Source organism: Cajanus cajan, chromosome 3 (assembly GCF_000230855.2).
Source record: "Cajanus cajan strain Asha chromosome 3, NIPB_CcT2T_4, whole genome shotgun sequence".
Lineage (NCBI taxonomy): Eukaryota > Viridiplantae > Streptophyta > Magnoliopsida > Fabales > Fabaceae > Cajanus > Cajanus cajan.
Genome location: NC_138519.1, coordinates 3,774,583 through 3,787,338, shown reverse-complemented (window position 1 = coordinate 3,787,338; position 12,756 = coordinate 3,774,583). Strand labels below are relative to the sequence as shown.

Here is a 12,756-nt window from a genome sequence, read left to right as displayed (position 1 = left end):
ATTTTAATATTGATATAATATTTACTACGGTTGATATAATATTTAAGCATGATAACTAAATTGTACATGTCCGACTCAATTTGATGGGAAAAATACAAATTCTCATTGCTGTACCTGTACTGCTAATTTTTTTTATATGTTTTTAACAACAATATATATCCTTCCAACCGAAGAAGTCATTGCTACATCTTTGTCTTCTAAAAGGTGGAGAATTATGTAGACTATTGTTCCATCTCTTCACATTGAGTGCTTCAAATCAATCATGAAGCAATACAACAGACTTAATGTATTCTTGGCCTTATGCAGAACACAAAATATAATAGGATTATGATTTTATTTCAGATTCTATGCAGATTTATCGTTGGCCAAACGTTGACAAAGCCAAGGTTTATTTGACACTATTTTGATATGAAAGAAACAACTTCCAACATTCTTCATGGATATACGTAATGTTGAATTTCTGTCTTGAAATATTTTAGTGATCACATTAGTTCTTATACTCTTAATCTTCCATTATTTAATAATTTTGTTGAGTTACAAATTTTTCTTAAAGAATATGACTCCTTAATTATGGAATTTCCCGGCAAGTGTCCTAATAAGCTTAAGTTACTGAAATTAATATAACATCAGTGGACGAACAATGATGCAAGACCTATCATTTTTACCTAAACCAACCATAGTTAGAAATAGCCTTAACTAGTACTTCGGTTAACAATTGGTAGATATAGAAAAAAAGAACACTAGAAAAAAATATAACTACTTTAAATTTGAATGCATGATACACTAGAAAAAAGAACACAAGCAGAACAGGTAGAGAGTAGAAGGCATGTACTAGTATTGTAGCATTACATTAAGCATCAGACCAAGTAATTTGTAATCCACCCCATTGACTTTGAGGCACACCTAAGGCTTTCCAGACAGCTTTGGAGGCATCAACGATGTTGTTGGAACAAGGAGGTTGATAATCATGGTCTTGATCACATCCCATGGTGGAGTCACACTCATCCACCACCATGGCCAGCACACTCTTCCCATTTGCAGTGATGGTGATGTTGTGGAGACACCTACTCATGTTGTTGAACCATCCAGTGGAGAGTGCAACTACTGGTGTGTCATCAGAATGGTACTGGTTGTCACATGCTGAAGGGCCACCTCCATCTCCACCCTTTTCAAAACTATTGAGTGTGAGTTGAGCCTTGGTGTGGCTTGACACTGCTGGAGAACATTTGTATGTTGTGTACATCTTGCCTTGTACACAACAATCTGAATCATTCTCTTGGTTGCATTCTCCTGGAGGAGGCTTCTTTCCTATGATTCTGCCACTTGGACGACACTGTTGTGTTAGGTCCAGAGTAGGCTTAATAGTTACTCACAGCTAAAATAAGAGATGAGTAAAAAAGAGACAAGGGAGAAAATAACCACAGTAAAAATATTATTTACTGAAAGGGAGGAAATTACAACACTTCTCTCTCTATAACTTACTCCTTTCTATTAGGAGACTACTACTACCGAGAACAGATCTCAAGGTGTATAAGAGAGGAAGAGAGAAGAGAAGAAGATTTGGGATGAAAATTATGATTTTCAGCTTCCCTATTTATAGGAAAGTCCCAATGGCATTTTCGTAATTTCTCCTAAACTTTTAATATTATTTTATTATCATGTGGGACCCGCCGCTAATTAAAAATTCAAAAAATCACCGAAAGTATTTCGGTGCTGGCCGCCTGCCACAGCTGCCCACAGCTGTCTAACATTTCTCCCACTTGAAGATTATGATTAAGTTCATCATATCTTCACACCATTGATACTTCATGTTGCTTATGTCTTCAATAGGCCAAATAAGGATCGACACCATGTAAACTTGTCAGTGTTGACAGGCTTTGTCATTACGTCTGCTATGTTGTCTTTTGTATGGATCTTCTGCATATCCACTTTTCCTTCTTCTACTACTTCACGAACAAAGTGATATTGAACTCCTATGTGCTTTGTCCTGGAATGAAAGGCTGGATTCCTTGCAATGTGCAAGGCACTCTGACTGTCACAATACACAGTAATTTTCTCCTGCTTGTGCCCGAGTTCTTCCAATAACCTTTGAATCCAAATTGCTTCCTTGCATGCTTGCGTAGCTGCCATGTATTCAGCTTCTGTAGTAGATAGAGCTACAACAGTCTGTAACTTAGACAACCAGCTCACTGCTCCTCCAGCAAGTGTAAACACATAACCAGTAGTAGATTTTCTTTTATCCAGATCTCCTGCAAAATCTGAATCAACATAGCCTTTGACAAAAAAACTCCGATCCTTCAAAACATAATGCAACATCTGAGGTTCCTTTGATATATCTAAGGATCCTCTTTACAATATTCCAATGCTCTCTACCAGGATCTGCCATAAACCTACTGACCGCTCCCACTGCTTGTGCAATGTCTGGTCTCGTACAAATCATGGCATACATAAGGCTTCCCACCGCTGATGCATATGGCACTCGAGACATTTCCATCCTCTCTGCTTCATTGCTAGGACTCATACTTGAGGATAATTTGTAATTGACAGGAAGTGGGGTAGAAATTGGCTTACAGTCTTGCATGTTGAAGCGCCGCAAGACTTTCAGTAAATAATTCCTCTGAGAAAGCCAAATCTTCCTATCCTTTTTATCTCGGTGAATTTGCATCCCTAAAATCTTGTTTGCCGGTCCCAAGTCCTTCATATCAAACTCCCTAGCCAATTGTGCCTTTAATTCTTGGATCTGATCTTTGTTGGGGCCTACCACCAACATGTCATCCACATACAACAGCAAGATGATGAAATCATTGTCATCAAACCTATTGTAGTACGTACAATGGTCTGAACTCAGTCTGTTGTAACCAAGGCTAATAATGAAGGAATCAAATCTCTTATACCAACACCTTGGCGCCTGCTTTAAACCGTACAGAGATTTGGTCAACCTACAAACCAAGTTTTCTTTTCCTTGTTCTTTAAAGCCTTCTGGTTGGAGCATATATATTTCTTCTTGGAGTTCCCCATGAAGAAAAGCAGTCTTTACATCAAGTTGCTCAAGATGTAAATTAAATGCAGCACACATAGCCAGAACAACTCTGATTGTGGTTAATCGAACAACTGGCGAGAATATCTCGTTAAAATCAATGCCCTCTTTCTGAGCATATCCCTTAACCACCAATCTTGCACGATATCTCTCCACTTGATCATTGCCATCACGTTTGATCTTATAGACCCATTTGCAACCAATGGCTTTTCGACCTTTTGGAAGATCAACAAGTTCCCATGTTTTATTTCTATGTAAGGCCTCTATTTCTTCATGCATTGCTGCCATCCACTGAGAAACATCAGAACTCCTCAACGCCTCTTGAAAAGTTGATGGTTCTCCTTCTTCAGTTAAGAGACAGTACGCATCATGACTTGCCATAACATAGTCTGAATGCCAAGATGGTCTCCTTCTCTCACGTCTTATTTGTTGAACTTCTTCATCATTGGCTTCATCTGGTTCTTGTTCCTCATGCTCTTGTTCTGCTTCAGAGGTGTCATCCTTTTTAGACTTTCCTCCTATCTCCACTATACTGGTGTCTTTGATAGTGCTGTCATTCTCCTGCTCCTTTTGCAGTTCAGTTTCTGCAAAGACTACATCCCTGCTAACAACAACCTTGCGGGCAGTGGGATCCCACAAGCGATACCCCTTAACATTGTCAGCATAACCCAAGAATATACATTTCCTGGATTTTGGGTCCAGCTTTGTTCTTTCTTGGGAGTTGTACATCACGTACACAGGACATCCAAACACATGTAATGAAGAATAATTAGATGGTTTTCCACTCCACATCTCCATTGGTGTCTTTAAACCAATTGCTGTTGATGGTGAGCGATTGATCAAATAACAAGCAGTTTTGACTGCTTCTGCCCAGAAAGACTTGGCTAATCCTGCAGTTCTCAACATAGCTCTTGTCCTTTCTAGAAGAGTTCGATTCATCCGCTCTGCTACCCCATTCTGCTGAGGTGTATGAGCAACTGTAAATTGCCTTTTAATACCCTCTTGCTTGCAGAATGCCAGAAAATCACCATCTATATATTCTCCTCCATTATCTGTCCTTAAACACTTAATCCTTTTTCCAGTATCAAGTTCTACTTGTGCTTTAAATTCCTTGAATACTGGGAACATATCTGACTTCTTCTTGATTGGGTACACCCACAATCTCCGGGAATAATCATCAATAAATGATACAAAATATTTTGCTCCTCCCATGGAAATTTCTGGTGATTCCCAAACATCAGAATGGATCAAGTCAAGTATGTGTTTGCTCCTTGTAGTTACTTTGGCAAATTGTAATCTATGTTGCTTGCTTGTCACACAGTGCTCACAAAATGGTAAGGTTACCATTTTAAGCCCTGACAAGAGATTACGTTCCGCAAGAATTTTCAGGCCTCGCTCTGACATATGTCCTAGTCTACGATGCCACATCATCGTTGCCTCTTCTTGACTTATTGCTGCAACTGATGCATCTGCTTCTTGCAACGTTTCTCCCAAAAGCAAGTATAGATTTGATGTGATCTTCTCAGCTTTCATCACCACCAAATTGCCTTTAACTACCTTCAAGATTCCACCTTCAACGTGGATCTTGCACTTGAGATCATCTAGTTGCCCAATGGACAATAGATTCTTTTTCAAGCCCTTCACATGTCGTACCCCTTGAATTGTACGAATAGTACCATCATACATTTTTAATTTGATAGTACCAACTCCAGCAATTTCCAAAGCATGATCATTTCCCATAAATACGGATCCTCCTGAGATTGATTCATAAGTGCAAAACCAATCTCTATTTGGAGTCATGTGCCAGGTTGCACCTGAATCCAATATCCAACATTCATGGAGTTGTTTTTCGCCTCTGGAACTTATTGCTTCACTGTACAAGATTTCTCCATCTTCTTGGGTACTAGCAACACAACCTTGAGAGGTTGACGCTTCAGAATTCTTCCCTCCTCCACTCTTCTTGTGCCAACAATCTTTCTTCATGTGCCCTCTCATGCCACAATTATAGCATTTGAGGTTCTTCCTTCCTCGAGATTTTGATCTACCATGATTTTGACTCCCACTGGAGCCACGTTCCATTGATCTTCCTCTCATCATCGTCAAAGCTTCTGCTTGCTTTGAACTTTCCAGTCTGTCTTCCTTATTCTTTCGCCTGGACTCTTCTTCAAGAATAGCTCCGGCAACATCCTCAAAGGATAGACGACCAACAACATTATTGTTTGTTATGTTGATGATGAGTTGATCATATGAATCTGGTAAACTCTGAAGTAGAAGCTCCGCACGTTCATTTTCCACTATGTTGAAATCAGCTGTTGAAAGCTGAGCAAATAGCGTATTCAGATTGTTGATGTGGTCCGTCACTGCTGTGGACTCACTCATTCGAAGAGTGTAGAGTTTCCTCTTTAAGAATATTCTGGTGTGAAGTGACTTGACCTCGTATAATTTTACGAGCGTGTCCCAAATCTCCTTTGCAGTTGTCTTCTCTGCTATGCTCGACAAAACTGAATCAGCCATTGCTAAGTGCAAATTGGCAACAACATTGTCATCCATTTCTCTCCACTTTTCATCAGTAATATCTGATGGCCTGCCTTCAATTGCTTTAAGACAGTTGTCTTTTCTCAAAATTGCTCTTATCTTCAATTTCCACAGGGAAAAATTGTTCCCGTTGAACTTCTCTATCTCAAACTTTGCTGCCATAATTTCTTCTATTAAACCGACTTAAGTAACTTCCACTAGAATAGTACCGCTTACTGGAACAATGATAAAATCCAGTAACAGGAATAATTCTTTTCTGATGTGACTGATCAGACAATACTGCAGCCACAGAGCATACTAAGAATTTTCTCCGATACTATACCAATGTACACCACAGCGGAATAATAAACAACCTAGTGGCTCTGATACCACTGTTAGGTCCAGAGTAGGCTTAATAGTTACTCACAGCTAAAATAAGAGATGAGTAAAAAAGAGACAAGGGAGAAAATAACCACAGTAAAAATATTATTTACTGAAAGGGAGGAAATTACAACACTTCTCTCTCTATAACTTACTCCTTTCTATTAGGAGACTACTACTACCGAGAACAGATCTCAAGGTGTATAAGAGAGGAAGAGAGAAGAGAAGAAGATTTGGGATGAAAATTATGATTTTCAGCTTCCCTATTTATAGGAAAGTCCCAATGGCATTTTCGTAATTTCTCCTAAACTTTTAATATTATTTTATTATCATGTGGGACCCGCCGCTAATTAAAAATTCAAAAAATCACCGAAAGTATTTCGGTGCTGGCCGCCTGCCACAGCTGCCCACAGCTGTCTAACATGTTGTGCTTCAGAACACAAACAATTTGTTGAAAGCACAATCAGCACCAGAACAAGGGATGCTATTGAAGTAGAAACCTTCATTTTGTATATGTTCTCTTTTTCTATGTTGTTTTGCTAGGAATACTTGATGAAAAGGTGGCGTTTAGATGGAAATTTATAGGTGTAAGATGTAACGTTCTTTCTCCATCTTGTCTTTTAATTGTTTTATATATTATTTTAAAAAGAGGAGTTTTATTGCTACTACCACTGCTAGCATCCAATGCTAGCTTCCATGCCTCAATACTAAAATGAATTGAGGCAACAAAAAACATATATTATATTTATTTATTTTCATTATTGGATATCCCTGTACGTGCCGTAAAGTAAATTTCCAATCGAGTTTTAGGCTTCTACTATGGCATGAAATATCCTTTGTAATTGTTGTCAGTAGTAATATTTGAAAGTTGAAGCTAAAGGCCTCTGTTTTGTCTATTGTCTTTCCATTATAATATGATATTTTGGTTACATTTCCGCTACCTTATGTTCTTAATAATTTAGTTTAAATTTTTTCATACTTAATTATTAAAGTTGATTATGTGCTAGTGAACTTACGTGCGGGTTGGAGGGCCGTGACTTTAATTTAAATAAAAATTTAAGGTAAAATAATTGGAATAAATTATGCAATTTTAATAATATTACACGTGTAACAAAGTTTCTTAACCCAGTGGATATATTATAAGACGTACCTGGATATATATGAAGTCAATTTAATTAGTGTTAAGGCATGCACCGCTAATAAATATTAGTTTCTAGTTGTCAATTTAGAAAAATTATACATATTAAATAATTATATTTTTCTTTAATTTTATAATAGTATGATTGATTACTAAATAGTTATGTTGTACCAACTATTTTTAATTTAATATAATTATTTATTGAATTGTAATATTTTTCATGTCATTCTCTTGTAATCAATGACAACAACATGCACATCATTTTCCATTTTTTTATCTCACACTTTAAATGCCTATCCACTTTGATTATATTAAAAAGAAGTTTTAAATACTTTTTTTCCCTAATAATTTTATTTACTTTTAATTTTAGTCTCTCTGGTTTATAATAATTTTTTTGTCCTTAATTATATATATTATTTAAATATCTTTTTTTTGATAAATTTTGAGATGATTTTGTTGAGGCATGTCAAGCGTTGTAATTATTACTCAAGTCTTTTTGCCTTCTAGGCTTAGGACTGGAGGACAAGTTTATCATCCAGATAAATTTTGAGATGGTTTTGTCAAGAGACCTTGTTCGAGATCTTTGGGAAAACACGCTGAAAGTTGAGCTGAGAGGAGATACCAAAAGATCGGGAGTAGGCCGACTGCTTCCTAATGCAAACTACCTCTCTAAAGGATATCAAAATAAATCCGTTATAGAAGATCGTATTTGAAATAAAATCTTATCATTAATAACAAAAAATTATAATATTAAAATTACCTTAAAAAATCCAATATTTTTGGGCCTAATTATCAAATCTATTTTTTGTCGAACACCAAAACTATTTTCATGAAGGTTTGAATTTAACTAATTTTTATACTAATTAAAAAATTAGTTAGCATTATTTAATTTTGCAAATCTCAACTAAAAAAAAAATACTTTTCTTATATTATCAATTATTGAAACTTGATATCAAGAATAAAAAAATAAAATTACAATTATATTAAGGATATTTCATAGATACTAACATTACATAGAATAAAAATAATTATCATTTATTATATTTAAGTCATATTTAGCTGTTATACAAAAAAAAGTCTAATAAACTTAAGTAAACTTAAGTATTCATATGTACATTTATATTAATAATTCTTTTATACTAATTTACCAAATTTATCTAATTAATTAATAAACTTCTTATTCTTAAGTATTTATAATTACTAATATTATCTAACAATAAATCGTAATTAAGTTTTCTAATTTTCAATCTATTTAATTTAATTAATTTCTCATTTTAATATTTTCTTCTATAGAGATTTCTGTTTAACTAGTATTTTAGTATATGCAATATATATCTATGTTTATTATATATAATTAAATTTTATAATAAATTATAGATAAATAAATATAATTTTTGTATATATATAAATTATATTTAAATAAATAAATATATAAATAGATATTTTAAACATTTAAATTATATTTAAAATTTATTTTAAATAATTTATATTGTAGCAAAAATTTATTTTTATTTATTGATAATTTATTTTAAAATATTAATATTTAATTTATGAATAATTATGATAAATAAATATTGAATTTGATAAGAAGTTAAAAGAATGTCTACAAACTCTCTCATTAAAGAAAATTTTCTAAAAATATTTTTGCACAAGATAACAATTCGTATTTAATATATAAGAATTGATATATATTTTAAATATTTAAATTTATGATAAAAAATTTATATTGTAACATAAAATCATTTATCAATAAGATATTTTATAATATTAATATTTAATCCATAAATAATAATAATAAATAAAAATGGAATTAAATTAAAAAAATTAAAAATTCTTCATAAACTCTTTCTTCGAAAAAAAAACCTAAAAAAACTCTAATAAAATAAGATTTTGTATTTAATATATTGGGATTCATTCCTTTTGAAATATAATTTTCCTCAAAAATTTAATCCCTAGCTCGTTTGAGTGGGAGTTTTTTTTTTTTTTTTTTTTTTTTTTTAATGGACGAATTCCTTTCCATCTAAAACTTTCAGCCACCTTAATTCCTTTCTTCTAGTTTAAAATTTTCTATTAATTCCCCCCCATTTAACTTTTGACTGAATTATAAAAAATTTAAAATATTTTTATTTTTTTCTGTGTCCCCCTCCATCCCCATTCTTAAGTCTCACTTATTCATCCCGTTTCACCCATTCCTAGAAGGAAAGACATAATCTATGAATTCAAAAATTGGGAACCAAATTGATTGTGAATTAGGATTGAAAGACAGGTTTCATGTATGATCCAAATTCGTGATTTTTAAAATTATTATTATTATTATTATTATTTTACCGAAAACAGGACGAAACGCTTTGTACTGCATTGCGTTGCAAAAAAACATGTGATTTTTAGGTATCAAGAACTCAAAAATCTAACTAGCTATACTTAGCCTAGCAATAGAACTGAGTGGAAACAATAGAAGAAAAAACCATATATATAGTTGTTATATATATATATAATGACAGAAATAATATGAAAACGAAACGTGGGTTGGCATAAAATAGATGGACAAATTAGTTAAATGGTAACAATTGATCCCTTAATCTACCATTAGTCTGATACTCATGACGTATGAAATTAAATTCGAGAACTTGAAGCTTGGGGCACTTGGCGAGAAGAACTTGAAGCTGGGGAGACCTTTGAGGAAGTTCCACATATAAAGACCGAGTCTTTTTAAGAAAAATTCGAAGTTCAACTAAATTTTTAAACAGTGGAAGTTCGAAAACAGTGAAGTCCATATTTACTCTCAAATATCTGAAAGACAGAAATTCAACATTACTTAATCCTTGCAAAGTTTTGATAACAGTTTTTTTCACATAAGAGTGTTTATTTCCCTTATACACTTTGATATAAACCTTGGCTTTGACAATGTTTAGCCATCGATCTTCCATATAGTCTGATATAAAGTTATGATGAGGATGACTTTGTATTTCCAAGTCATAAATTCGACGACCATAAAACCAGCTTCTTTTAAAGAGTCGGCAATGTCTCGAGTTTTGAGTGATGTTAAACTCCACGTTATGATGCTTATGCCGTTGCTGCTTGAGGTGAAATAGTTGAAGAGAAGGAGAGCCAGAGATAAGATTTTTGATACGAGAAAAAGGGATGCATTCGCTTACGGTTAGGTCCAAAATCTTGATACTAGGAAGATGGATTGATGAAGGAATCCCGAGATCAAATTTGCCATGAATTTTCAATGTGACAATTGTGGTGCATGTGGACAACGTGGAAGAAGAGAACCAAAGCTCGCTTCTATGGCACGTGCACAAGCAGATATAGAGTTGTTCAACTTTTCTGGCAACCACTGCACGAACACATTCTTCCAAGTAACGTGAGCAACATGCATGGCGGTTACATTTGAGGTGAAACCTTGTTATTTTTTCTGTTCTGCGTAGATCCAAGAATGTGTTGATTCTGTCGTAAAATTTCATGATTGGTTTCAAGCACTGAATTTGAAGAGATGGAACGAGAGTCCACACAAATCTCCACCTTGTGGACAACAATGATGTAGCGATGGCTTCCTTGGTTGGAAGGAAGGAAAGTATGTGACACAGAACATCATCGGATAACATGCTTATTCTATCTTCTCCTGGTTTTCTCCTGTTCATCATTAAATTCCCTGATGTGATGAGAGCGCCAAATTGAGAGGAGCCTCCAATTCTATTCGATTACAACAAACTGTTTTTAAAACCTACGACATTATGATCATTTATCTTATCATTTTACTATCAGTTGTTTTTGGTGCATAACGGTAAAAAATTTTTTTAAATCAGAAATGAAATTAGCAATACCAAGAATGTAGGAAATGAACACGTCTGCTAAAAGAACTTAATGACCTCCGGGGAAATGATGTACTTCTGGAAACTTAAACAAAATATTTGTCATTATAACTAGTATTTTAAGTGTAATGTATATGTTTAATGTTTATTATATATAATTAAAATTTATAATAAGTTATATATATATATAAATAATTATTATATTTAAATATATAAATTATATTAAAAATTTATATAAATAATTTTTAATATATATATTTATAATAAATAATTTATATTATAATACAATAAATTTTTTATTAAATAATTTATTTTTAAAATATCAAAATCTAATTTATAAATAATTATGATAAATAAAAATCAAATTAAAAGAATCTTTCAAAATATTTTCGCGTTAGATAATTTTTCGTGTTTAATATATAAGAGTTGAAGTATTATTTTCTTTTAATAATTTTTAAAAAAACAACTACTGCATAAATAAAAATAATATTGTAAAATTATAACTCTTTATAATTCGGGGGAATTTAATCAATTAAGTTAAAAGTTAAACGACAATTTTTTTTTTTTAGCATATAGTTTATATCATATTTTATTGGTTTATGTTAAATATAAGATATAAAATATAAAAAAAATTATTCAGTTTGTTATCTTAGTGAGCAATAAACATTAGATTAGATATGAGGTTAAAGTTTATCATATCTTAAATACTCTTATGTATCGTATTCTCATATTTTATCTTATCATATTATATAATATTATGAGAACTTATTGGTAAATTTTAATTGATAAACTAAGTGTAAATAATTTATATATAGATAAAAAGAAAAATTATCTAATATGTGTATAATAAATACATGTAGACTTTAATAAGAGTATTGTTATTTCAAAATAAACCTTTTTCCTTGAATTTCATAAAGTAATACTCTCCCTGGTCCATGCTTATCGAATAAATGAGAAAAAAAAGAAGAAGAAAAGAAATACATGGGAACTACTCTCAAATATAAAATAAAAAGTAACTGATTTATTTAATGTTATCATCTTAAAATATTTTTATTTAATTGATGTTTTATTTTTGACTAGTATTTTAATTTATATCTTGTATATTAAAAACGAATACATATTTCATAGGAGAACGTTTTTTAAATATTTTTTTAACGAGAGTGTTTCCAAAAAAAATTATTTTAAGACTTAAATTTTTAGTTTCTGTCAAATGAATCAATTTTAATTTTAATCTTTGTAATTTTATTTATTTATTTTTAATTTTTTTATTATTTAAAAATTTATAAACAAGTTTTTTGGTTATTGTGAAATGAGTAAGTTATTTATTTGATCCATGTAAAATATATTTTTTTTAAATTTTTATTTATCTAAAATTTAAAGTTATTTTTTTTCCTCTAATAGTCACCTTAAAATAGATAAATAATAATTATTTTAAAGATCCATATAAAGTTTTAGAAATATCAAACACATTTGATAAGCTATTGCTACAGTGCCCTTTATATGAGGGGGTTTTGGATTCTCATGTTAACAAATTGGGAGTTGCTACGGTACCCTCAAAGATTGAGGGGTTTCAATACATTTTTCTATATAAAAACTCATAAAAATTTAAAAAAGATTAATTTAATTATAAAATGAAGAATCTAAATTATACTTATAAAATAAAAAATAAGATAAAATTATAGAGATTAAAATTATAAGATTTCAATAATATTATAAAATATTAAAAAAAAGAAAAAATTAATAAATAGTAGAAATAAAAAATTATTAAAATTACAATATAGAAATTCAAAAATTTAAGACAAAAAGACAAAAAATATACTTAAAAAATTATTAAAATTAAAATATAAAAATTAAAAAATTTTAAATGAAAA

General features: G+C 31.6%; 2 protein-coding genes across 2 annotated transcripts; both read right to left on the bottom strand.

Moving 5' to 3' along the window:
* Positions 1-779: 779 nt before the first annotated feature.
* Positions 780-6,847, bottom strand: LOC109802549 (kiwellin-1). Its single transcript, XM_083070208.1, has 2 exons — positions 6,355-6,847; positions 780-1,333 (listed from the first exon to the last, which is right to left on the bottom strand). The coding sequence occupies exons 1-2, from the start codon at positions 6,436-6,438 to the stop codon at positions 851-853; spliced, it is 567 nt and encodes a 188-aa protein (XP_082926334.1). The 5' UTR covers positions 6,439-6,847; the 3' UTR covers positions 780-850.
* A 2,358-nt stretch (positions 6,848-9,205) lies between these two features.
* LOC145956495 (F-box/LRR-repeat protein At1g06630-like) lies at positions 9,206-10,794 on the bottom strand. Its single transcript, XM_083072099.1, has one exon. It carries the CDS (start codon positions 10,715-10,717, stop codon positions 9,620-9,622), a length of 1,098 nt encoding a protein of 365 aa, XP_082928225.1. The 5' UTR covers positions 10,718-10,794; the 3' UTR covers positions 9,206-9,619.
* Positions 10,795-12,756: the final 1,962 nt, after the last annotated feature.